The sequence below is a fragment of the Peromyscus californicus genome, unplaced genomic scaffold, assembly GCF_007827085.1.
Source record: "Peromyscus californicus insignis strain IS unplaced genomic scaffold, ASM782708v3 Scaffold_5__1_contigs__length_169319896, whole genome shotgun sequence".
Lineage (NCBI taxonomy): Eukaryota > Metazoa > Chordata > Mammalia > Rodentia > Cricetidae > Peromyscus > Peromyscus californicus.
The window spans coordinates 53,736,150-53,761,833 of record NW_026294573.1 but is presented as its reverse complement, the minus strand read 5'-3'; the positions used below and the strand labels follow the sequence as shown (position 1 = coordinate 53,761,833).

Below are 25,684 nucleotides of genomic sequence, written 5' to 3'. Positions count from 1 at the left end.
TTCCACGGTGTTAGGGAAACTGGCCATGGCAATGTCAGTAAAATGTCTGAAAACAAAAAGCACTCACTTTATTTCAGAAGCCACCCAATGAATAGTAATTCGATTTTAAACAAGGACTTTTAAAATAAGATTCTGTGGCTAAAATGGAATCCCTGTAGATGGCATAAAGACAGTCATTAGTTACCCCTGGTTCTCTCCTTCAAAAGTCTCAAAATGTTACAGCAGTCCCTCATATCTGTTTTCCGGATTTCATGATTTCTGAAAGCTCTTCCCATAGCGTCTGGTTATCGGTCTTATGAATAGGACAGAAATTATCAAGAACGCTATGCATATGCTATAGCAGCATTGTAACACAGTTATGTGTAGTTAAATACCACATCACTCATCTTTCCCTGATGTTCTGATCATTTTGGAGACTCTTGTCTGTGTGTATATAATTGACTTGCTATGACATATGTTTATTTTTTAACTCTCAGCTGAGATTTTTGCTCAGTAATACAAGTTCCTAATTCCATGGTTTCATTGAAAGAAATTAAATTCAACTTCTGTCATATCTTTCCAGGAACTAACATCCTTTTAGGGTTGAGCTTCTGCCTGTTATAGCTATAATTCGGAAGAGGATCAGAACCCCTTTCTTCCTTCCTTCCAACCTTCCTTCCTCCCCCTCTCTTTCTTTCCCTCCTTCCTTCCTTCCCTTGTGTTTTCTGTCTGTAAATGTGCCCAGAAGTTGCCTTTGTGTGGAATCATGTTTCCTAGGCACTAGACTACAGCTTTGGCATCCAAAGTTCTCAGGATAAATAAAGGTGAACACACTACCACCTGTCTCACCACCACTGTCTTTTTTTCATAAGCAGAATAAACTGTGGCACTTGAGTAGCCCTTTGGAGCATCAGAGGCCCTCTGAGTTGTTCTGAATACCAGATTGTGACTAAGACTTCATTCAAAGAAATGAAGTCCTACCTCATTCCTTTCTCCCTGGAACTAAGACCAGGGCATATATCTCTGTTGTGGGAATATGAGTTTAAGATGTGTTACATTTGTTTATGCTATGGAATATTTGTTTAATGATGCAAAGATGTGTTGCATTCTTTTATGTTGCATTTGTTTAACTCTGTAAAGCTGTGTTACTTTGCCTGCCTAAAACACCCAATTGGTCTAATAAGGAGCCGATAGCTAGGCAGGAAAGAGAAATGGGTGGGGCTGGTAGACAAGGAGAATAAATGGGAGGAGAAATCTAGGGAAGAAGGAAAAGCAAGAAAAGGAGAAGGAGAGGAGGATGCCAGGGGCCAGCCACCAACCATACAGCCAGCCACGGAGTAAGAAGGAAAGAAAGATATATAGAATAAAGAGAGGTAAAAAGCCCAAAGACAAAACATAGTTAAAGAGAAACGGGATCATTTAAGTTTTAAAAAACTGGCTAGAAACAAGCCAAGCTAAGGCCAGGCGTTCATAAGTAAGAAAAAGTCTCTGTGTATTTATTTGGGAGCTGGGTGGTGGGCCCCCAAAGAGTAAAAAAAAAACAAAAAAACAAAAAAAAAACCAACTGCATATCTCTCTACCCCAGAGCTCATGTTTAACATACAAAGTATACTTTAAATGTCCTGCATGTCCCAATTTGGATTATGGGAGGAGAAAACAAGTTAAAAGTCATAATGTCAACATTTAAGTCAAGCAAAAATTGGTAGTAAGACATAATACAGATGCCTTTCCAAACTAAGCCAGTTTGTTGTGATCAGTATATTAAAACACACATACACACCCTAACATGTATGCTGTTGTCAGTTAGTGTGCTTGTTTGGGATGTTACCAGTATGACAAAAATGTCATGAGAAAACTTGCTGTGTGCCTTTGCTAACCAGCTGTCCAGTGCACACTGTTTCACCAGGCCCATCAGACTAAGGGCTCCCGCTGCAGTACAGTGTGATTCACATAGCTGCAGGACCCAGACACACCTCCATGCACTTCTGTGCCTGTGCAGACCACCTACCTAGTCACAAATGAAGAGTACTTTCCCCCTTGCCTAACAGGTTTAATCGGTCATTTCAGTGCTAGCTTCCTTCTTGTCTCTGTCCTCCATCCTTATTGTGTTCTAGAAGCAGCTAACTATACTGCCAGGCAACTATAACCCATATTTTCCATATACAGTTTTCATTTGCTGTTTTCTAAAGTGGATCAAAGTCAAGACATAGGCTAAGAGGCACAAGTAACTCAAGCTTGCTTGGTGTAATGGCTGGATATAGAGCTAGCTCTCCACTCAAGCTTGCCTGGTTTAATGGCTGGATATAGAACTAGCCCTCCACTCAAGCTGCCTGGTGTAAAAAGTGGCCCAGAGGAAATCAGCATATCCCCATTATAGACAGTATGACACAAAGCAGTGTCATCCTTTTATGTAAATCCATTATTGGATGAAGGCTGCTAAAACCATCTTATCCTGACCTCAGAGGGCTCTGGGGTTTATCCTGTGCTCAGCAGTTTAACTTGGTCTCAGCTACACCATGTGATCATCATAGACCTGTCTGAATGGCTCATCTCTTACCAGCATAACCAACAGGACTTGGGCCAAATTGGTAGAATTTCTATCCCTTTGTGTTTAAGAATGGGAACAGGAAGCATGGGCACTCTTCTGCAGAACAGAACCTCAGAGAGAAACAGGTGATGTCAACAAAAACAAGACTGCCCTGGTGAAAATTATGAGGTCTTTTTCCCCTTACATAGTGTATATCTAGGGTTAGTTTTTAAAAATTGCTTTTATAATTTAGAAATTTGGGGCTAGCTCAGCAGTTAGAAACAGGTACTGCCCTTACAGAGGACCCGAATTTCATCTCCAGCACCCATGTCAGGCAGTTCACAACCACCCAGAACTCTAACACCAGGGAATCTGACACCCTCTTCTGAATTCCTTGAGTATGTGTATCTGCATGTACATATTCACACACACACACACACACACACACACACACACACACACACACACACACACACACACACACACACGGCCCCTAGTTTTCTTTTCTCCATCTAAGAAGCTCCTAAGCATAAAACAACAAACCTCCCATGTATACTGAGAATAGTGCACTCTAATGTACTAGCCAAGGTCCCAGAGAGAGCCCAGTTTGTGCCGTGCACAAAGGTCCTAGGAAGGGACAAGTGGTAACGTGGAGTTTTAAGCACACCTGGCATCATAAAGATTCTAGACATGCCGCTGGGCCTGTGGTGGCTGCTTGCTCTAGCTGGGTTTTCTCCTCCTTCCTGGAGAGTCCCTTCATTCCTCCCTTAAGACTCCACTTCCGTCTCTAGCTGTGGAGGCCCAGAACTGGTTTGTGATTCTCCCAACTGCAGCAGTTGAGAAAGCATGGCTATAAAATGAACTATGCCCCTCCCTTTCCTACTTTATTCCTTTCTCCCTGATGCTAAGACCAGGGTGTTTCTCTCTCTCTCTCTCTCTCTACCCCAGAGCTCATGTTTAACATACAAAGTACACTTTGCAAATGTCCTGCATGTTCTAATTTGGATGATGGGAGGAGAAGACAACTCCTCTGAGCACCAGTTTCATGTCATTTAACCCCAGCGGTCCCTGGGAGCCAATCCCTGCCCACCCCTCCCTTTGCTAGCCAGATCCTTTGCTAGCTCCAGTGTTTGCATTAATCAGCTGCGTAGGCTCAGAGACTGTGTGTTTTGGTGTTGTTTGTGTGTGCAATCTCGTGCTGCTTCCTGAACGCATGTGTCCCTTCCCTTCACAGCCTACTCGACACCCAGCACCTCCCCCGCAAACCGATTCGTCAGTGTTGGACCACGGGATCCAAGCTTTGTAAATATCCCTCAACAGACACAGGTGGGCCGCTCTCATCTTTTCTGTATGTGGTGCAGCTTGTTTTATTCATCAGGTGCAGTTTAACGTGTCTTGGGGGCACACCAGGCCACATGCCCCAGGCCCTCTGCTGTTTCCGCCTGACCCCAGCCCTCCCAGCCCTGTAGCCATGTCTTCTCTGTGTTCTCAGGAACCGTAGACAATGTTCCTGGGATCTTTGCTTACGGTATTGGGGTAGGAGAGGGGGGGCTTCTGGGCCAGACCGGTTTTGCTTCGGCAAGTGAAGGTTGCTAGGCTAGACTGTGTGTATTTCCTCTTTGAGGCAGCCATGGCTCTTTAGCTGTAAGCAGACAGACATGCGCCCCATGGAACCTGGTTTCCATGGTACCGAAGCCCATGTGGGGAGGGAGACCAGCCACCCCTCTCATTTTTATGGCCCCAGGAAACTGGCAAACTTTCTAAAAGAAAGGAGGTGGGTGGGGACAAAGGGTTCCTAAGCTCTTTATTAAGTTACTGATGTTGGTTCCAAGGAGGTGATTGCTGGCCACTGGGAAGCAAGGTGCTGTGAGGGGGAGGGGCTCAGCAGAAAGTCATATTGAGGTGGCTGATTGCAAGTAGAGCCCAGGATACCCAGAGCTGGCTGAGCACAGAGAACGTTGTGCTGGGAGCTGTGCAGGCTAAGAAGCGCTCTTTTAAAACAAGTTTGAAGTGGCTGCTGTGAGTTGAGAAGCAACAAATCTCTGGGTCCCAAGGCATGTGTGTAGAGGTTTGTGAAATAAAATCAGGTCCAGGTTTGTAGAATAAACTACCCTTCACTTTCCGAACTAGAATACGACCGCGTCCTTTCCTAATTGACTCTAAGAAGTTATTTTGTCCGTGAGGTTCTTGGCAGGGTTTGACATTTTCTCCGTGTGGTTCTGTGCTGACGCTTAGCTGTGTGATGTTCAGCTGCCTCGTTTATAAGTACAGCCGGGTGCTTCCTGAGTCTGCTCCCTTCTTACAGGGCTCCGCTTTGCTGTGCTCATCCCCAGCGCAGCTTCTCCCTCCTCCCTCCTCCCTACACTGAAGCTGCACCCCCAGAAAGTCCAGCACTAAGCCAAAGGGGGGGGGGCGAAGAAGGGGGACCTCTCTCCTCTCGAATCTCCCACTTCTGCTGTTTCTTCTAAATCTGGCTTGCATGTGGTGTCTGAGATTAAAAGCTCTACTCAGTACCTCTCATAAAATTCTCCCACTTATTTGCTTATTTTCCCACACCTCAAATGTTCAAACACTTTACTGGTGGTTTGAAGTTGTCCTATTGCCTGAGAATATCTGTCTTAGAAGATGGTTTAGCTTTGTACCTTGTTTGGACTTACATGTTCTGGCTCAGCAAAGGGTGAGCAGAGGGCCTCCCTCAGCTCAATTGGATGGTTGTTTTGTTTTTCACAAAACTTGGATGTACTCAGAATTGATTCGTGGAGAACCTGGAAACTGCCGCTTTGAAGTATCTTGTTTGGATTCTGCATGATATTTTATACAAACTAATTCACATCATCTAAACTGTACATGTTCTATTTGATTTATCTCTCTATAATGAAAATGTGTTTTTTCCAGTATTACTTTGTTTCATAAGTGCCTTGTTTAACCCAAAGACTGAGTCTTCGTGATGTTGACCACAAAACTTCAATTCTTAACAATCCAGATTTTGCACGCATCTGGATGAATGATGTCATATAGGTCCAGTATTGGCATCTGGAACTGAATTCTTTTTGTTTTCCATTAAATATTTGGCATTGTGGTGACAATAGCTTAAATGTTTCTTACCGCAGTGACACCTGTCACATTTGGCTTGAAGAAGGCCATTCCTGATTATCCCACGAGAAACCGTATGAATGGAATGGTCTTTTTCTACCCTCTATATACCTATTTAGTCTTATGTCTTAAAGTAAAATTTATATGCCTCCAATATTTCTATTTTATGATATATATTAACATTTTAAGAAATACTTACTGTCAAAGTAAGTATTAGATGTAGATGATAAGTAACAATAGACCTTAAATACAGCTCCCTAGTAAGAAATCATTAGTTGAAAGTTATTTTCTTACAGGATGTGTGTGTGTGTGTGTGTGTGTGTGTGTGTGTGTGTGTGTGTGTGTGTGTCTTAGTTAGGCTTTTATTGCTGTGAAGAGACACCATGACCACAGCAACTCTTATAAAAGAAACCATTTAATTGGGGCTGGCTTACAGTTTGAGAGGTTTAATCCATTATCATCATAGTGGAACATGGCTGCATGCAGGCAGATATGGTGCTGGAGAAGGAACTGAGAATTCTATATCTTGATCCACAGGCAACATAAGGAGTCTGTGTGCCACACTGGACATAGCTTAGGAGACCTCAAAGCCCACCCCCACAGTGACACACTTCCTCCAACAAGACCACACCTACTCCAACAAGGCCACACCTCTTAATAGTGCCACTCCCTGTAAGCCAAGCATTTAGTCTGTGGGGGCCATACCTAATTAAACCATCATTGTGTGTGTGTGTGTGTGTGTGTGTGTGTGTGTGTGTGTGTGTGTGTGTGTGTGTGTTGTACAAGGGATTACCTCACAGATGCTAGGCTCTACTGATCTCAAGCCTTGGTTTTACTTTTCAAAAACTTTTAAGACAGGTTCTCACTAAATTGCCCAGGCTGGCCTTGAACTCACTCAGTGGGCCAAATAGGCCATCATCTCCTGCCTCAGTCTCCCAAGTAGCTGTTCAAATAAACCTGTGCCACCAGTCTTGGCTTACAAGATTTTTAACAATATAATTTGAGCACTGGCATTTTCTTCACTTCCTGTACGCGTGTGGTTGTTGTTAGATAGCTTTGCTGTAAGGCTTAAAAATTGGTAGTTGAAATTTAGGAAAACTTTCCAGGCAGTCAGAAGTTTTCTGTCACTGTATGAGTAAAGTTGGAGTCACCCAGACAGATGTTTGACTTGTCTCTGCCTCTGCATGAGTAAAAGCTGGAGTCACCCAGACAGATGTTTGACTTTGTAAATGCAGAAGAGCTGGGAACAGTAGTCCATGCTACTTGAGAGGCTGAGAGAGGAAGCATTGAAAGTTCCAGACCAGCCCAGGATAGATGATGAGAAGCTGTCTCAGAACAAAACAGAAGAATACAGCACTAAGTTCATAAACAGATGTGGAGTGAAATGGTCCTTCTGTCCCCCAAACCCACTTCCTAGTAGAAGTCTCTAGGCATTTCTTATGCTATCCTATAGAAGATGGTTTCTCCATTTTTTTTTTTACTTATTTCCCCATACCTTCTTATGCAGAGATGTCCTTGGTGAGCTTGAAAGTTGCATAATTGCTTTGAAAACATCTATCTTAAAATATGGTTTTTACACATACAGTAGTTGTCATTGTTAAAAATGAAGGACATCCTGATACTTGCCACAATATAGATGAATCTAGATAACATCATGTTAAGTTGCATAAGCCCATCCCCAAAAGATAAAATCTATTTTTAAGTGGTGACTGTATTTTATAATAATACATGTTAATTGTGGAAAATACAGATGAGAAAAATAATACAAATCACTAGTAGTCCTACTGTTAACGTTTCTGAATAAATCCACCCTGGCTGTTTCTACACATTCAAGTGTATTTCAAAAATAAGGTCATATTACATCCACTGTTTAGTAACCTGCTGTTTCTTCTGTGTAACAATGTATCATGACCTTCTTTCCATGTAAATTGGAAAAATTGAATATTGGCTTTTATTACACCTATTCATCATCTGCAGTGATTGGTGGGGAACGACAGCATGGATAATTGAAAGCTGTTTCCCCCTCCTTCCCTGCCAGTCTGTTCTTCTCCAGAGAATCCTCCCATCATTGAGGAATAAACGCATCCCTCTTACACTTATGGGAGCCCGTTTCCATTCACACTCCTTCCAGTCTCCTGGTACGTCACACCCTGGCTTCTGGCTCTGGCTGGATGCTCTGCCAAGTGATCTGTTTTCTTCTTCCACCTGGCTGCTGGCTGCCACCCGCTTCCTCTGCTCCTGTCATCTGGTCCACGCCCTACTCCTCCTCCATCGTAGCTGTTCTCACCAGGAGACGTGGGCAGCTCTCAGTGGACTATGGAAAGCCTACCTGTCCTGAGAAACTATACCTCAGCTCACCCTGAAGCTCTTCTTTCTCAGTATCTCCCCATGATGGTTGCTCTAACCCATGGATAAGTCCCTGAGTGTTTACTCTCTTTGTACACTGTTGATGTGCCCCCCACTCGGCCCTGAATGATACAGACCCTGCCACTCTTCAGATAGAAAACTGTGGGCCATGGTAACTGCATCTCCTGATCTAATCTGACCTCTAAAAACAACAGCTATTATAAACAGGCATTTACTTAGAGGGAAAAAAAAGTTTACATTTCACAACCAGTTAATAAATAGAAATACCGGTTTTCACACGGGAGGACTGAGCAGAGAGCTCATCTTGATTCAGGGTCTAGTTTAATCCGAATGTTAAAATGAAAAATGTTTAACCTACAGAACTCTGATGAGGATGAGTTCTTTACAATGAAGAATGAATATTAACGGTATTAAAAGCAAGCATTTTCTCTCTCCCACCAGCCCTATCTCCATTCTGCATCAACAGAGCTGTGGTATCTGCAATGCTACTTAAAACCACAGGAGACTGTCTCAGCTTGGTATGATTCCAATTCACTGAAACTTCTAAGTAAATCTTAGCTGCCTCACCCCACATACTGCCTACGGTGCCATAACCTTGGCCTTGAGTTCACAGTGTATGTCTGAGCCTCACAATCATCCAGAAAAGTTTCCACAGGGTGGACCAGGGCAGTGACACCCATTGCCTTCTTTACCTGTTGCCTACAGCCCGCACTCCGCCACCTTGGGTAGGCAGCCACAAAGAAAGTGGAGCATAGAGATGTGAAGAGGTTTTCAATCCATGCCCAATCTTGGTGTCATGTTGCTGAGGCCTGGCTGAGTTCCTAACCACAACTTAAGCAATCTGCAAAACTCTTCACAATTTCAACCACTTTAATATTTGTTTAACTGCTTATTATATTCCTTAACACCTACCAAATGCAAGGAATACCAACAGTCCTGAAGTTCTAGAGGGTGCAGTAGAAGAAACAGACCTAGAGAAACCATAGCACTGGCATTAATAGTGCAGTGTGGCTAGGCATGATAACACACAGCTATAATCCCAGGACTTGGGAGGCTGAGGCAGGAGGATCATGAGTTTAAGGCTAGCTTGGGCTGCATGGAGAGGTCTAGATTAGACTGTGCTATGAAAGAACCTGTCTGAGAAGAAAAAATAAAAGCCATGGTGATTAGGCTAAGAGGTTTCAGCATCACAGCATGGCTGGAAGACTATTCCAAAGAGTAGAAGGGACAGAAGGACAGGATTGTTTTTCTGTCCTCATCTAACATTAGTATGATTATAAGGTTTTTGTATATTATACCTAAACACCACACACACACACACACACACACACACACACACACACACACACACACACACACCACTTTTAATTCTTGCTAGTCAGGTGATAGATAAAATTTGAGACAATCTTAAGAAAGGAATCATGCAACTCTACCTTCCCTAGACCAAGTAGATACAACTAGAATCCTTTCCTGCCAGAAATATACCAGCCAGGAACTCCTTCCCCCTCCTTTCTGAGAAATGTCTGCTCCAAGTATTGTATCCTCACATAGCACCAAGCTCTGTGAGCACGTTCCCAGGAGCTGAAGCCTACTGCCTCCTTCCCTCCCACTCGCCCACGTGACTTCCTGGCCCCAGAAAGAGAAGTACAACACAGTAGTTAAACTAAGGCTCAGCTGGAGAGTACAAAAGGAACTCGGATTTCTCTTAGAGAGTAACAAAGCGCTCTGTCCTTTTCCATCCTGCCCCACCCTCCAGGTGGATTTGAGCATTTCCTTCAGTTGATTGAAGAAGAACAGCAAATGAAATCTCTTGTGCTCCTGACTTTGAGAGGTTACTTATTGGTCAAGTTGGTATTCTGTATTAACCACTCCATAGCTCCGGGTTGGGCCTATGCTCCTTACAGTCCTACAGCTACCATTTATTACCACTTAACAAACTAAAGAAAGGATGAGCTGGCTCCAGGTACTGAGGGAGCCAAGGCTTCTTCACTCAGTTTCCTCCTAACTAGTCTCTTTCCTAAATACCATCTATGCACCTAGTTGTGCACAGTGAAACCTTACAGACTGTTTCCTCCTAAGCTGGTTTGAGGCCAGGCTCACACTTTCTAGGTCCAGTGGAAACAATGCTTTCTCAGTCTGCTGGGGGAAAGTGCTGCTTGTAGTGTTTGTGGGCTTCTGTAAGAATATCCTAAAACCAGCCCCAGGATACAACAAGTTAGTGCTTTGAACTAGGGTCTTGACTAGGAGTTTGTTGCATCTCTTAGGAGCCAAGTGTCACGTTGGTGACAGTCATGCTTTCTCTCTTTTTCCTCAGTAATTCTATTTTTATAGCCTTGTTTCTTATCTGAGGTTGTGACAAGTGTGTGAGTGTGTGTGTGTGTGTGTCATAAGTATATATGTGTGTGTGGATATATATAATATATAATATGCCCAAATATGGGTATGTGTGTATGCTCATTTGATCCTAAAAACATCCCTTCAAATAGAAAAGAGATATCGTTGTTAATCCCACCCTACAGTTTAAAAACATAGAGAACTGATTTAAAGAGGGCAAGTGAGTTTCTCAAACCATATCACCAAGGTTGTATGGTCAGGGCACAAAGCCATGTGTCCTATTCAGCAAGGACTCAGAGGAGCCTTCAGCATGTAATATTACATGGGCACATATGCCTGTCAGCTGACTCCCTGGCAAGCTGTGTGATGCCCTTTAAAAATCGTCCAACCAATGGGACCTCCATTTTTCCAAAGCTTGATACATGCCTATAATTCCAGCATGCTGGAAATGCTACAGCCCCTGTCTCCAAAATATAAAGATGGAGGGAGAATCTTAGCTGATACAAATTGATAATTATTCTAAGAATTATGGTGTGGACCATGCCATCTCACAAGGTCAATGCATGGTAGATATTGCTGCCTTTTTCCTCAGCATTGATATGAAATCAGCAGCAATGGAAAAAGGTGTGAGGTGATTTCAGGAAAAAAAATTTAAAAATTGAGATATCATGGAGGAAGGAGAGCAAATATTGGAGATGTGATGTCTGTTAAATTGGGAAGCATGGAGAAACAGAGCGAGGCTGAGGAGAGAGACCAGGCCTTGCAGAACAGCCCTCTGCTGAGCGTCTCTTCCCACTTCCGCTCACCCTTTCCCCACGAGCAGGTTCTGTATGACCTCAGGTTTATAGGTATAGAAAACTAGTGTGCAAGTCAAACATTTACTTACAATAAATCGTAAATAAATTTATCATAAAGTAATTTTTGGTATACATATAATTTATTAAGGATTACAGCAAATTTGCATACTAATAAAATGGATGTAATTATCTATCCAATACTGCAGGATGTGGACAGTCTTCCACATTTTTTCAGAGTTGATCAATACTCTGATTTTAAAGTTATCAATACTGGAAATATCACTTCTAATAAATACCTATGAACAAACTGGCAGAAGTCTGTTTAAGGCCATTCAGAAATTGTTGGAAATTCTATCCATATACAAGCCAAAATTCACTTAACAAATGTTTCATGAAACTCAAGTCAACAACACAAAAAAAGTTTTAATTAAATATTCCGAGATAATCCAAAGATATACTAATCTGATACTAACATACTGACAGTTGGAACAGTGGTAGGAAAATATTTAAAGTCTTTGTTTTCCATAATGAAATCATTATGTTTCTGTAAGAGCAGAAAGCTTTGCATGATTAATAAAAAACACTACAATTCATAACCTGCAATAACCTCACTTTGAGCTGAGGTGACTCAGGCAGCATTTTTTGGTATTGCACAATGTGAAGATGCATGATGCAAAAGTGCACACTGCACCATGTGCAAGCCTGCATCGAGGTCCTGCAATGCAGCATGGGCCAGTGCTGCCCAAATACCTCAGATTCATTGCTCGCTTGATTTTTAATTAATTTCTGGCCCTTGCGCATCCAGTGATGTCTTATTTAGTGTTTGCAATATTTTTATAACCTCACATCCAGTTTTGCAACCCCATATCAGTGACTCACAGAATAAGAAGTGAGGCTACAGATAGCAAGCAGGAGCTAGAGACGCTTTGATGACAGTTTGCACAGAAGAGGAATGCCTCCAGCAGTGGAGGTTCTGGGATAAGGGACATGTCCTTAACACTTAATCTGATTTCTTGGTAGCACAGGCATAAAGCCATTAGCTGTGGGATAGGAGTGGCCTGATTTCACATAATGGCTATGTCCATATGTACGTTCTCCTTTGAAATTCGACTTTCATGTCTATTTAATGAAATCAATAATAGTGTCTATCTACTAGGAGGAAAGCCAGTTACTTGAGCTAATCAAGGTTATTTTTCTAAAATTACAGAAATTGTCATTGCTTCGGCTGCTGTGGGACTCCAGCAGGGACCCATGTACTTTCTAAAATTCTGCTCTGTCATCCGTAGTGTGTTGTCTTTCTGTCTTCCTGTTTGGTTCCCCCCCAATTCCAGAATAGCTGCTGCAGCTCCAGCCATCACCTCTAGATCATACTCCACCGTTCGAGCAGTACCAGAGAAGGGTGCCATGCTCCACCTTTGTGCCGTGCTACCAAATTACTACATAGCTCTTACTAGCTGCAACTAAGTCCCATTTTGGTTCAATATTTAGGTGTTGGGAAAGCTAGAATAAGATTGTTTTGATTGGCTTAAATCTTGGCCCATTACCTAATACTGATCACATTCTTATGTCTAAATAAAGTTAATTCCATGAACGAAGAAGCAGTACATCGTGATCAAGGCTGTTAACAGTATCTACCACACACTGTCTTCCCACTCTCTGAGAAGTCTCATGTACCTTTTAACTTCCCTGACTGTTACCTGAGTGTGTATGTGCGTGTGTGAGAGAGAGACAAACAGAGCAACAGAGACAGACAGTTCGGAAGGAGAGGAAAAGAGAGAAAGAGAGACAAAGAGGGTGTGTATCATCTCTTTTCAGCTGCTGTTTGAGGTCCAGGAAGTAGACAGGACAGTCCCCTGGAGTAGGACACCTCTCACTGTGTCAGTGTGGACTCTGAGAAAGCTGTATAGAGGGCATGTGGCTCATGGGGGTTCTGTACACAGTGCCCTCCCGTGCCTCCGAGGTTCACCCAGCAACTAGACCTTGAGCCAGGTGCTTCCTCTATAGAAGACCAGCACTGGGCTCTGCTGAGCCTGAGTCAACAGAGCTCCGAGAACAGGAAGCTCAGCCCATCACCCTCCCTGCTCCATGAACTCCAGGAAGACTCGGCACAGTGGGTTCTCACAGTTCATTCAGCTTCTGCAGGGAAAAGCCCCAGGGCAGGAGCCACCTCCACAGGGGGCTCCTGCACTCTAGGTGATGACTGTCCACATGGGGGAATGATTGAGTAGCCAGGTGTTGTCTGGCCAGGGCCCTTCCCAGGGCTGCTAATGAGCCCAAGAGATTGGCAGTGGGAAGGACACAGTTCCAAGCCAGTGAGAGAGTCTCCTCTCCAGAGAGCTGGTGACTGCTGCTGAGTTTGGGCTAAAGATAAGGGAAAATGCTTCATCATGGACCTCTCTTCTGGAGATATGCCTCACAATATGGTCTGTCCACTGAAGCACAGTCCTCCCTAATATCTTCATGGGAACTTTGCTAAAGGCCTCACACTGCTTCCTTGTAGCAGAACCGAAGTGAGTTACTGCTGCCCTAATATTTTCCACACTCACTCCTGAGTCACATGGGCTTGTGACTCCCGACATCTCTAAGTTGGTGTTGGTACAGGGTTCGCACAACTGGTCCTTGCCTGTGTGTGTTGCCGTCTTTCTCCCAGGTCTGAACATGAACACAGAGTAAGAGCATGGTGCTGCCTTGGCTGATGCAGGAAGTGTTCAGGATAGACTGGATAGGCAGCTTGCCCCACTGTTGCCGTGAATAATGGAAGAACTGATGGCCATCCTCATGACCTACAGCCTTTGCCCCTCAGCATAGTCCACCATCTGCTGATGCCTGGTCACATGTGTTTACATGTATGGATAGGGAAGGAGTGGTACTCGGGAATAGAAAGGCAATACTGTAGAAAGGTCCAGTGATGAGGCCAACCGTAGATCAGTCTTGTGAATACTGGGAAAGCTGGAGAAGCACTGGGACAGGAGTCAGAGCACCTGGCTTCCCAGCTCACCTCTCCCACTTGTCACCCAAGCAATTTGTCACCTAAGTAATCTTCAGGATTTATTGAGCACCTACTGTATTCCTCATACCATACAGAGCTAAGAAGGCCATGGATGTATGTAATCTAATCACAACCCTACAAAGCTCACTGACTTCTGGTGGGGAATTAAGCAAATTACAGCAAAGTCTGATAAGTGACACCATGGGAACATGTGTGATCCGTCAGTGGGACAGAACAGGAAGAACTCTGGAAGGAAAGTGTCATGGGGGGGGGGGGGGCGTGTCATATTGTAGGAGAAGCATCCATGCTAGAAGAACAGACCTTTGCAGACAGGGATAGTATATACCAAGGGATAGTTAGATTGTGGGTAGAGAGCACTACTTTGTGTGGTCTATCATGTAAGTTAGCAGCTGAGAATGCTGATCAGTGAGGCTAGAGTTTAAACCAGGCCCTAGTCATAGATGAGTATGTACCCGGGTCCAGTCATGGATGTGCATGTACCTGGATCTGGGGGGAAACACTTGAACTTTATTTTGTGGAACATAAGGACTTGCAAAGATTCTTCAGCCTTGCTTGGTGTAGTCCCCATTGGGCATGGAATTTGCAGGCACTGTGCATGAAGACATATGGTCTTGAGTTTTCTCCTTGCCAGGAGAAGAGAGTCAAGAAACCACAGGCTTTGGAAGGAAGCAGATCTGAGTTGATTTATCTTATGACCATGGTGACCCTGTTTAGCCTCCTGGTCCTCAGAAGTCACATTTGAATAAAGTCATGACTTTATTCCTTCCTTCCATTTCTGTGCATAAAGATTGAATCTAATTAGAGTTTGAAAGCCCAATCCCTACACTTCACCCCCTTTAGACTGAAGTTAGGTAAGCTCTGAGGGAAAACTAGAATAGTCTCAATTATCTTCAGGACAAAGGACCTGTGAATGGAAAGAAACAGGAATGTTAACATGGTAAGACCCTTAAGCTGAGTCTCCAGCTTCAGCCTTCCACATCCATTTTCCGTGAAGTATGCCGTTATTCCCTCACTGACCAGCGGAATGATATTTATTTATTAAGAACATACTTAGTATATTCCCAAGAAGCAAGTTGAGACTCAACTAACAGCATCAGTTTCTGATTCTGAGGATAAATCTGTCAGGGAATACAGTGGAGAGTCTCTGTACATAATTGCACATTTAAAAAAAAAAACATTAAACTTTATGCTTGGTGAGGGAAGGATGGACAAAATCTGAGTGCAGAAGCAAGTTGTGAACCTGGGAGGGCCAGTTTCTGGGTGTTTGTTTTGTCAGATAGGGCGGCTGACATGATTAGTCCTAATGGGGTGGTGATCCTCATTGAATTGCAGATCCTGTGAGTGACTGGAACTCCACAGGGACCCAAATAAGTGGTGCATATGGTATTACTTAGGCTGCATCCTTTAACCAAGCTGAAGGCTGATTTTTTTTTCCTGTCCTTTCCCAACACATGCAGCACACCTGCCACACATACATCTGTCTGTTCCAGAAGTGATGCTGGAGAGGTCCTTACCTACCTAGGACAAGCAAGTTCTCCTTTACTGACCCCCTCCCCTTTTGCTCTCTGTTCCCTGAGTGTGCCCCACCCCACACTCTCTGGGCAGATAATGGTGCATCAGATTAGCCTGCTTTGCTGCTGCGTCAAGACCCCGATCAATTTATTGACTCTGTCAGAGTGGCTGGTACAGTAATTGTTACAAGAGAAGAATAGAAAGTGAGAGTGTGTCCACATGAAAAATAAAAATGACGTTTTGTTCTTTTCTGTCCAACCCTTGCCTCCTAGATCTCTGTGTGTTTACACAGCGGAAATCACTTTGTTTAAGTTAATCAGGCTCCTTCTGCATTATTAATGGTGACAGTTAGGGTGCTTCGTGACAGGGAGGGTACGGTGGGAAGCATTGATCTCATTCAGATGGTGTGGACCTGAGCAGGTTTGGACCTCCTTCCTTATCTCACTGCAATGGGGCCCCATCAGATCACATTTCCCTGATTGACAGCTTGAACGAATGCCTCCCATCAATACAATTGATTTGGTGCAAAAGAACAAGGCACGTTTTCAGCTGGAGATGGATAAGTTGTGGTAACATGAAGGGGGGTATCTCGAGAGTCTTTCAACTTAGAAATCTAAGCTGGAAGCTAAGGTGCTATTATCTCCCAAACACAAACAATTGGTACCCCCAGAAAAATGATTCTAGAAGGAACTTACTACAAGCGAACAATTAGTAGATTCAGTTGAGACCATTAATGAGCCAGGGGGTATAATCACTGTTTGGAAAAAAAGCTATCACTGATTTCTTGTCAGAAATTTTTTGGCTAAGTGTACATCTTTGAAAGACATTTCATTAAAGTTCAACTTTCATGACTTCAACCTGCAAACTCTAACATAAATCCTATGTGAATGGACGAAGCTGAGTGGGTGTCACTTGTGACCTGGAAATAAAAGGTCAACCATTGAATTTATAGCTTTTTTAGTGAAAAGAACATAAAGATTCTTGCCAACTGGAGTCAATCCATATTTTAATGTTGCCCAGTTAAGATTATGAAATCTAGGGATTAGGATCATGCTGTTCCGTGAAGGTCAAAACTTAAATGTGATGGGCTAAGTGTCATTCCCATGGGGTAGAAGATAAAACCATTGCTACCTTTGGCAGTCCAGAATGACTTGCCCGTGACCATTAACTAAGGTATAGGGATCCTACCATCATTTCTAAGCCTAATGGTGATTGCTACACTAATTAATTATATTATTAAACCACCCTGCTCTTCTTCTGTAATATCCCCAAACAGTAATAGTGAATTGATTGCTATCAAATAGTTCTCATATATAATCAGGAGTGAGTGGAGATGGGGAGCATTGTCATGATGAGGTCCTCCTTTTGGGAAAAAAGAATCCTGCTGTTTTCTGAGTAAGAGTAACAGTAGATCACTCTCCTGAAGCCAAGAGCTGGCTGGTGTGAGTGCAGACCCATTTGAAGTGTGAATCAGCAACACAAAGTTTTTAAATTAAAGCAAAAAAGCAAAAAATGATGCATTTCTTTTTCAGACTTTTGTAACTACTTTCCCCTCTTTTTTAGGGAAAAGGGGGGAGATCATTTTGCCAGACCTTTTCTTTCTCAGTTTCAGAGCTCTGAATCCACCCACTTTGGATTTTTATGAAAAGAGAGGGATGGCTTTTTAATATCTTGATGGGGATCACTTGGGTTATTTGCCTTGAAAATTTTTTAAATCCGCTTGAAGATGCCCGTATTTTTGAGGTTGAAGAAATAACACCAAAGCTGGTAATCCCCTGAAAGACGATTTACTTAGGACACGCTGTTTCATGACAAGAAATTTCACTGCATATGGGAATGAAGTTTCTTCACTTTAATAAAGCAGCACCTTTCAATAAAGAGTCCAAAGCTGTGGAGGTGGAAACAGCTCACAAGGCCATGCACCTCACCCAGGAGAGAGATGCGGGAATCCAACCACAGAGAAGGAAGGAGCTGGTGGTCTAATATGCGGCTTGGGGTCATGGTTTCTATTTTACATAGGTATTTTATAAAAGCCCAGTAGCCATTAGAGCAGTGGTTCTCAACCTGTGAGTCACAACCCCTTTGACAAACCTCTGTCTCCAAAAAAATATTTATATTACGATTCATAACAGTAGCAAAACTGCAGTTATGAAGTAGCAATGAAAATAATGTTATGGTTGGGGTCACCACAACATGAGTGACTGTATTAAAAGGTCGCAGCGTTAGGAAGGTTGAGATCCACTGCTGTGAAGTGACCCAAGGGCTTCAGAATCTTGAGGAATAAAAGCTGTTAATTCAGTTCACCTTGGGAGATTTTATTTTCATAGACTACCATAGGTTGTGTGTGTCTCTGTAGTGTGTGTCTCTGTGTGTGTACATGTCTCTGTCTCTGTGAAAGGCCTGGCCATGCTCCTGGGTAGCTTGCTTTTTTGTCCCCCCCCCCACACACACACACACAGAGTTTTGTGTCCTCTGTCCTTCACAGTGCAGACAAAGGTTAACATCCCCATCACCTCACAGGCAAGCACTCCAAAGTGCTTTTACAGAAGATGAGGAATAGGAAGGACCTTTGATTTAAAGTTCAACATTTACATTTGTAATTTTGACTAATTTCTATGCTTGCATTAATGAAATTGAAATTGTTTAATTAGAATAAGATGAAAATTGGCCATTAGGATTAATTTAACCTGATAGGCTTTGTGCGTCTTTCTAGGCAAATATTATGAAATATGGCGATGATGAGTCAGTGAGAGGTCTGCCTTCACATCAGTGGTGATTTCACAGCTTCCCTACTGTTTGGGTGGTGCCACGTGTGTTGCTCTTCCTCACCTCATTACCATCCAGCTAAAGCCACCCTGTATCTCTCTGGGTAGCGTCTTTCCAAATATTTTCCCCTGCCCAAGTGTGAAGAAGGTTCTCTTCCCACCACCCCTAATGACATCACAGTTTTCCCGACCTCCTCCGGCATCTTCCAGGGAGGCTGTTTGCTTGACCCCTCCCTTAGGCTTCGAATCACAGTAACCTTTGCCAACCAAGATCTACCGGATAGAAGTCCTCATGGAAGTCACTAAGGCTCCTCTGGCCTAGGGTCAGGGCTATCCAATCTAGGCTGGCCTCTACCAATTGCTGGCTGCTTTTCTTTGAGTAGGAACCAGACATGAAATTTAGCAAGATGGGGAGTTCCCAAGTGCTGGCGAACTAAGTCTAAAGCAGTGCAAGAGAGATGATCAGGCTCCTCCAAGTGTCTCTGTCACTGCCAGGAGGCAGCTTGCTCCCTTCATCCCCTCCCTTCCATTCAGCTCGGGCAAGAGAACTAGTTTCTAGAATCGCAGTGCCTCCGCTGCTTACAGAGAAAGAAAAAAAAAGGATGAGAGTACTGTTTATAGAAGAGGCGACAGGAACGAAGTAGTGGGCAGTCCCAATCTGCCCACACACATGTAAACAAGTGTAAAACATTTCTGAACTATCAACTTGTTTTGTCTTCAAAGCAATTAGGAGCTTCCTCCCACCCAACATTTTGCAAGAGTTGCTTAGTGACTTTGGAAGTTCTGCCTCATGCCTTTCCTGGAGGAAGCCTCCACAGCAAGGGCCCCTTGGCCGTGAACAGTGGGCCAACATTATTATTTTATTATTGGCATTTGTGAAAAGTGAAGAAGGGAGACAGAAACCAGACAAAGGAGGGAACACATCTCATAGACTTCCATCAGTTTGCAGATTGGGAGTCAGACGTGGATGGAGGCTAAGACATCCTCCAGAGCTGTGAGCTCAGATGCCATCCCATAGGTAAACTGCTACCCAAAGAAACCAGCCTCAAACCCATTTCCATACGACACAGAGTCCGTGTTACTTGTGTCCACATTACAAATTTCATAGCAAAAGGTTGGATTTGAAGCATATTTCAGTTTCAGATATTGGGTATTTTTTCAGCATGGAAGTGAACTGAATTCAAGGGATTGAGACAGAGTAAAAATCAAGCATAGGGCCAGTGTACATGTGCTGTTCTCTGCTAACCCAAGAAAAGCCCATGGGCTAGCATATGCCAAAGATTTCTGTCTTGCTGGGGTGGGGAGGAATCCTCTCCTCTCTTCCTTCTAAAGCAGAGCATCAGCTCTAATCCCCTGGGCATTCGAGGATAATCAGATGCCAAACCATGTTCATACTTTGTTTCACTCCATTCTCATACCCACTATGCTCGAAAGGTGGTCTCAGTCCCCTCTCAACTGATGAGCAAAGCCAAATAATACAGATCCCCGGGATTCTGCCCGAATCCACCCTTGGTCAGTTTCCTGAGCCCCACGGAGCACACACAGCAACAGTGATTCTTAAGCTGTTTATCTAGCGTGTCACGGGTCACCTAGAGGAGTGCTGCTGCTGAACCTGGGAACCAGCAACCTCTATTTTGGTGGTGTGTGATCACTGCTCAGAGAGAACTGTTCTGTGTGAAGAGATGCCGTGAGAGGACAGTCACTGTCAGTGCAGCTGTGTGCTGTTCTCGGCCACTGTCTTGCTCCATAAACTCTCATTCAGAGAGAAGACAAAAAGCAGAGTCCTTCATTCTCTTTTTCTCACCTCAGCCCGTGAAGACCATGGCTGTCTCCTCTGATCTCCTGGACCCTTGATTAGCAAAGAGCTTGAGTGTCAATATTGGCTAGCCAGGAACCAGCTCTCTCCAGCTTGCTTCCTAGGGAACAACTTCGAATCTCTACTTTGGCTCTTCCTCTTAGGCACACATTTATTAACTTGCCATTCCCAAGATGTTGTTGACCTCAAAAACCTCTACTTTTGTTTTTGTTTTCTTTTGTTTTGTTTTTTGTAAATATAAAATGAGATTTGGGTGCCGGTGGGGGGGGGGGGGGCGCACTTTTTCTAATAACACTTTTCAGCTTCATTCACAAGCTAGAAAGTAGTATAAGGAAACACACATCTTCATATTTGAAAAGAACAGATGTACATTGGCCACTTCCACAAAAGGCTGAAATTGATTTCAGACAACTTGAAGTCGTGGATATGGAGTTCTAGAATATGCAACTAGAATCCATGATTCATCCTTACTATGATGGTGAGTCAATGCCTAATAGGGAGAGTTGGGAAGATCTAGTCTGTTGGTCCTGAATCTTTTCTCCCTCTTGGCCTCTAAGGTAGGTCTGCAGAAATGTTAATAACTGCAGTGCAGTGCTGCTGGGGGCTCCTGAGAGGTCTGCTGTGCCTTACGAAGCAGTCCAGACCCCAGCCTTCAAACATTCCTGCACCAAGCCGTGGAAACTAGCACACTGTGCCGGCAGAGTTCAGAGAGAATACATGTAAATGAGGCGGGTGGTAAACTCTGGATGAGCATTTTATTTAGTTTAAGCCTGAACTTGAACTCATAAATGTGTTTCTGCAGAACAATACAGAAAGGTTGATGTGGTCGAACAGGAAGTCATATTTTCGCTCAGACAGTTCACTTCTTTAACAGCAAGGAAAATACTGAATTTTTTTAACTGGACCATCTTTTAGAATAGCACAATTTGGTACATCTGCAAGATGTTTGTAATTGCCAAATCAGAAGGAAAGTGGATATAGATCATTTGAACTTGCCACCGTTCTTGTGAAATAAACAATAGGCTCTCTTATTAGTATGGTAGTTTAACAGGGGGAAAGGACCCTTAAAAGACCTGACAAACATATACTAGTCGTTCCGTCTGTACTGGTTTTCTTAAACAATAACACAGAGATCATAGACGTGTGTGACTCCTCTGAGCTAGCACTCTGCATGTGTTCTGCATGGCTCCTAAATTTCCATTGCTGGTAGAGTACTACCAAATGGAACTTAGCCAAAAACACAAGTGAGGGTAACTCTTGCTTGTGTGCCTGGTTCTATATAATATTTTCTTGAATCTGTCTTAGCTTATAAAATTATCTATTTAGAAATTCTTACTAAGAAAGTAAAAATAAATATTCTGTGCTAGGATGATATTTCTTCTCTCCAAGTCATGCTGCCCATCACATATGATACATTCATGACAAAATCACTGGTAAGGCCCTTCAGGTTGACACTTGGGCACACCTGTGGAGTCTTCACCTTGTATTCCAGCTCCATAGACCAGCTGCCTCTTTACAACCCCTGGAAATACTTGGGGGAAAATTGGATTGTTTGTAGTAATGAGTATTGCTTAGTTATAAATTTAATCTACACATTCAGAAGGAAATAAATCTAAACATAAAAGCATGTGCTGTTTCAGCATTAAGGAAAAAAAAACTGTCATTGAAGTTGTAAACTCCCCAATGTGGTCTTGTTTTACCAGTCACTTCTTAACAAAGGCAAATTTTATTGTAAGGCTCTAAGTCCTGTCACAGTCTCTGGAGAAAGAGTTAAGAGTCTTTTGGGCTTAGAGAATGTGCTGAGGGAAGTTGGACTGCCCTTAACCAGGGTTGCCAGCAGAGAACTAACTGATAATCCCCACTCCCCTTCCACACTGTCTCAGGGCTTCCCTAATGACTGCTCACATTTGGGACCAGTTTAGCTGGTTTGTGTCTTTTGAGTTTATTTCCTGCAGCCTGGGGTACACAAGAGTTAAGCTGGGCCTCTTGCATTCTGCAGAGCTGGCATGGCGTTTTCCAAGGCAGGCCTTACTCTAACCTCAAGTGGGGCATGAAGACCCTCATCCCTCTCAAAATTACTGCCACATTGTGGACAAAGAAATGGTGATTCCTGGACCAGTGGAATCTAAAGATTGGTGTTCTAGAAAGAGAAGACATGTAGGAATGGCGGTCTCTGTAGTGTGATTAAGAGAAGTTTCCACACCAGCCAGTGTTGGGTTGCGTTTTGTAGTCCAGAGTCCCTAGTCCCCAGACCTGGACCCAGTTGCATTACACAGCACTCCCCATCTTTGTTCTCAAGAATTCAAAACCTGCAGCGCTGCAGCTTCCTCCATGGTCTTTGCAGACTGCCTTGTGTGCACTGTAGAAGCCCCTGTCCCAGCTGCCGGGCAAAGGGGTTATGGCTTCCTTTCCTCTTCCTTCTTGTGGTGAGGGGAGAAGGAAGAACTACAGTCCTTGAGAGATTGGGGTCTTCTGTGATTCCTCTGCAGATTTACCACAGGCCTGGAAGGGAGAGACCTGCTTGAGGTAGAAAGTAGAAACAGGACCAGAAAGGAAAGAACAGAGACAGTACGCCGCCCAGGACTAAAGCAAAGAGCTAAGAAACAAAGACCTACAACAGGCCAGGCAGGAGGCACCTGTTGGGCAGAAAGACCCAAAATTGCACAAACCTGTAATCCCAGTTTGGGGGAGTATTAGGCAGGAGGATCAGAAGCCTGGGGTCATCCTAGGCTGTATGGTGACTTCAAGGCCAGTCCGGGTTACGTGTAACCCTGTCTTAAAACAACAGTCATGTGTGAAGGTGCAGGTGTTGTACAGTCGCAAAGGCTCCAGGGGCTGAAGGGGTGAAAGCTGGAGTTCGTTCCTGGCAGGGGGCCAGATCTCCTGGCACTCCGCTGCAGTGTGCCTGTGGGAGAATTCTGAAATAACTGGGCTCCTAACTGTCACGTTCCTTTTCCCTTTCCTGGCTTTCTCTACCTACAGAGTGGGACTAGCCGTCCTCGGGACGGGTTTGCTGTAAACCCCAGCCGTGCTGGGGAGGAGCGGCTCTGGTACAGCGGTTATTAGAACAGGGCTACGCTCTGCTGAGCACCGATCTCCAGTCCCCCGCCTGTCTCCTCAAACAGAAAAGTTACCTCCCTGGGCCACCATTCAGCCAACCCCAAGTGTGACTGTCTGCCCTTGTTAGACAACAGGCATTTAATAAAAACTGGAATCCAATATGTAGAAAACATACTTTTTTTTTTCATTTTGTAGCTCCCAGGAAATTATGGCCCCCTTTTTGCCCCCACTCTACACAGCTTTCTCCTTGAGAAAGGGAAAAAGTTAAGGAAAAGAATACTTGAGTGTGAAAAACAAAACTTACAAAAGGCTGGATCCTGCCTCTAAAGACAGACATTAGATACTAATAAAGCCCTCCTTGTGTCTTAAGAGGAAACCCATCTTTTTAGGACGAACTTCCCCTGTGGAAAAGGGTTTGTCTTAAATCTCTGGGCATTAAGTGCAACACTTGATGAAACGGGAAGAAAAATCGTCTTTTGTCTAGCTTGTGCGGGATAGAAGCATTGGCGGCTCAGTGCTTACTGATATGTTGAGCGTTGTGGAATCAAAACTTAAAAGAGAACCCATCATAAACGTAGGTCCCCGGGAGGAAAATTAAACCCCCAAACGCGCCCCCCCCCCAACACACACACACACACACATTTTTTTACCCCACATTCACACCACATTTCCCAAGGCCAAACAAGCGAGGTCCTGCGGCCACCTCTGCTCCACCCAGCACATCCGGTGCTGTCACCCCAGCCCAGGAGATGGGAGCTCAAGACAATTTCATCGGGGTCGGGTCCTTGTCCCCCTTAATCTCCAAGCCTGCACCTCAGATCCCAGGCAGCTTCCGTGGCGCGGACTCACTTTAATGGATAGAATCTATTTTTCATGAAAAAAGCAGGAAATAAGCTGTCTCTTTCATAAAAAGATTTACAAAATGTAATCATTGTTGAAATATTCCCTTTGAACTGCCGCGTCCACGGGGGTCTCCGGCTCCCAGAGGCCGGCTTCATTAGCGCCTCCTCCCAAGCGCTCCAGAAGGGCAGGTACGCTGGTGGGGCCCGCTTTGATGTCTTCAATGAATGAAAGAAAAGCACCATAAAAAAAGAGCTGTTGATCAAGCATAAAATACTCTTTAAGCTGACAGAATAGCAGCGTTAACACACCCTAAGCTGCTTTTCCTCTTCCCCCCTTTCCCTCACGTTTTCCTGTGCTTTGTGTACAGTGGGGGCTTGTGTTTTATAAGAAGTCTCTGATCTATGTAGTATGCCATTCACTAACAAAAACCAAAATAGGATTGTTTCTGTCCCACTTGGTTTCCTGACGACTCCCTGTCTCCCTCCCTCCTTGTGCCCCTCATCCCCAGCCTGGAGGGCCTGCAGTTCAGCCTGGTGCTTTTCAGGGGCTTGAGCCAATTCCTTTTGTGTTGCAGGTTTCACTGCTCTGACTTTAATACCACAATTAAAGACAGATTTTTAGTTTCTCAAGAACTTTCCCTTGCAACTAGGAAAGGGAGCTGGCACCGTGGCCACTTTAAAAAAAAAAAAAAAAAAAAAAAAAGGTGTATCGTTCAATATGAGAAACATTCCTTTCTTAGGAAGTGGGTCCATTTTAGGACCCCCATGGACCCTCAGGCCAGCCATGATTAACAGTTAGAGAACCCAGATCTTGGTTTCCTGAACGTGCTCTTGGTCGAGCATTGCCTCATCTATCTCCTCTAGATGGGTAAAGATGTTTCCATTTTATGGAGTTGTAAGCTGAGACTCAGGCACTGCCAGCCTTGATTAAGATTATCTGACTAGTCCACAGAGTGCAGCTAACCAGTATTTCTGTGGAGTTGAACTCCGGAGTTCAAGTGTGGGCCATGGAAAAGAGCCCTCCAGTAGGCCTTCAGAGCAAACACAAGTACTCCAGAGGGCAATTTTTCAACACAAAAGTCTTTGGTTTCTTGGGGCGAGAGTAAGAGAGGAAAATATAAAGGGAGACCAAGAAGAAAATTGACTTGGTAAGACTGACACCAGGCTAAGCTGGGACGTGGTGAGATTCCAACTGTGGAACAACCGGCAGGATTGGGTTGTGCCTGCACTCTCAAACTCTGTAGGTACTGGATGGTTTATGGGGTAAAAAGATTAGTGTTTTCCCATATTGAGGTCTGAACCAAAGCAGAGGTCTTGGCTGGGAGCAGCACAGTCATTCTCCAGGGAGCAGTGGTTTGGACAAGGGCTGCGTGTGTAGTAAGCAGGCAGAAGGCCACAGTTACAAAACTGTTGCACATGCCACTGACGCAGTTGGCCACAGCCGGCCCCATTGCAACAGCTCTTCAGTCAGAACTGCCTGGGGCAGCCCTTGGGGACTTGTGCCTCTCTAGGGAGGGTGCCCATCACTGCAGCAGTTCAAAGCATAGGCTGTGAGCATACATGTGGCCTAGCTGTGCTGTGG

The 25,684-nt window shown here is 44.1% G+C and overlaps 1 protein-coding gene across 8 annotated transcripts in view; it reads left to right on the top strand.

Annotated features, from left to right (window-relative positions):
• The window catches only part of Nfia (nuclear factor I A), a 544,849-nt gene that overhangs the window by 505,321 nt on the left and 13,844 nt on the right, over nucleotides 1-25,684 (top strand). For 6 of the 8 annotated variants that reach the window (XM_052718430.1, XM_052718425.1, XM_052718432.1 and 3 more), the window contains one exon: nucleotides 3,741-3,832. The exons of the other annotated variants lie outside the window; for them this stretch is intronic. In XM_052718430.1, the coding sequence (XP_052574390.1) occupies nucleotides 3,741-3,832 (92 nt within the window). The remainder of the gene's footprint in view (nucleotides 1-3,740; nucleotides 3,833-25,684) is intronic. 8 annotated transcript variants of the gene reach the window in all.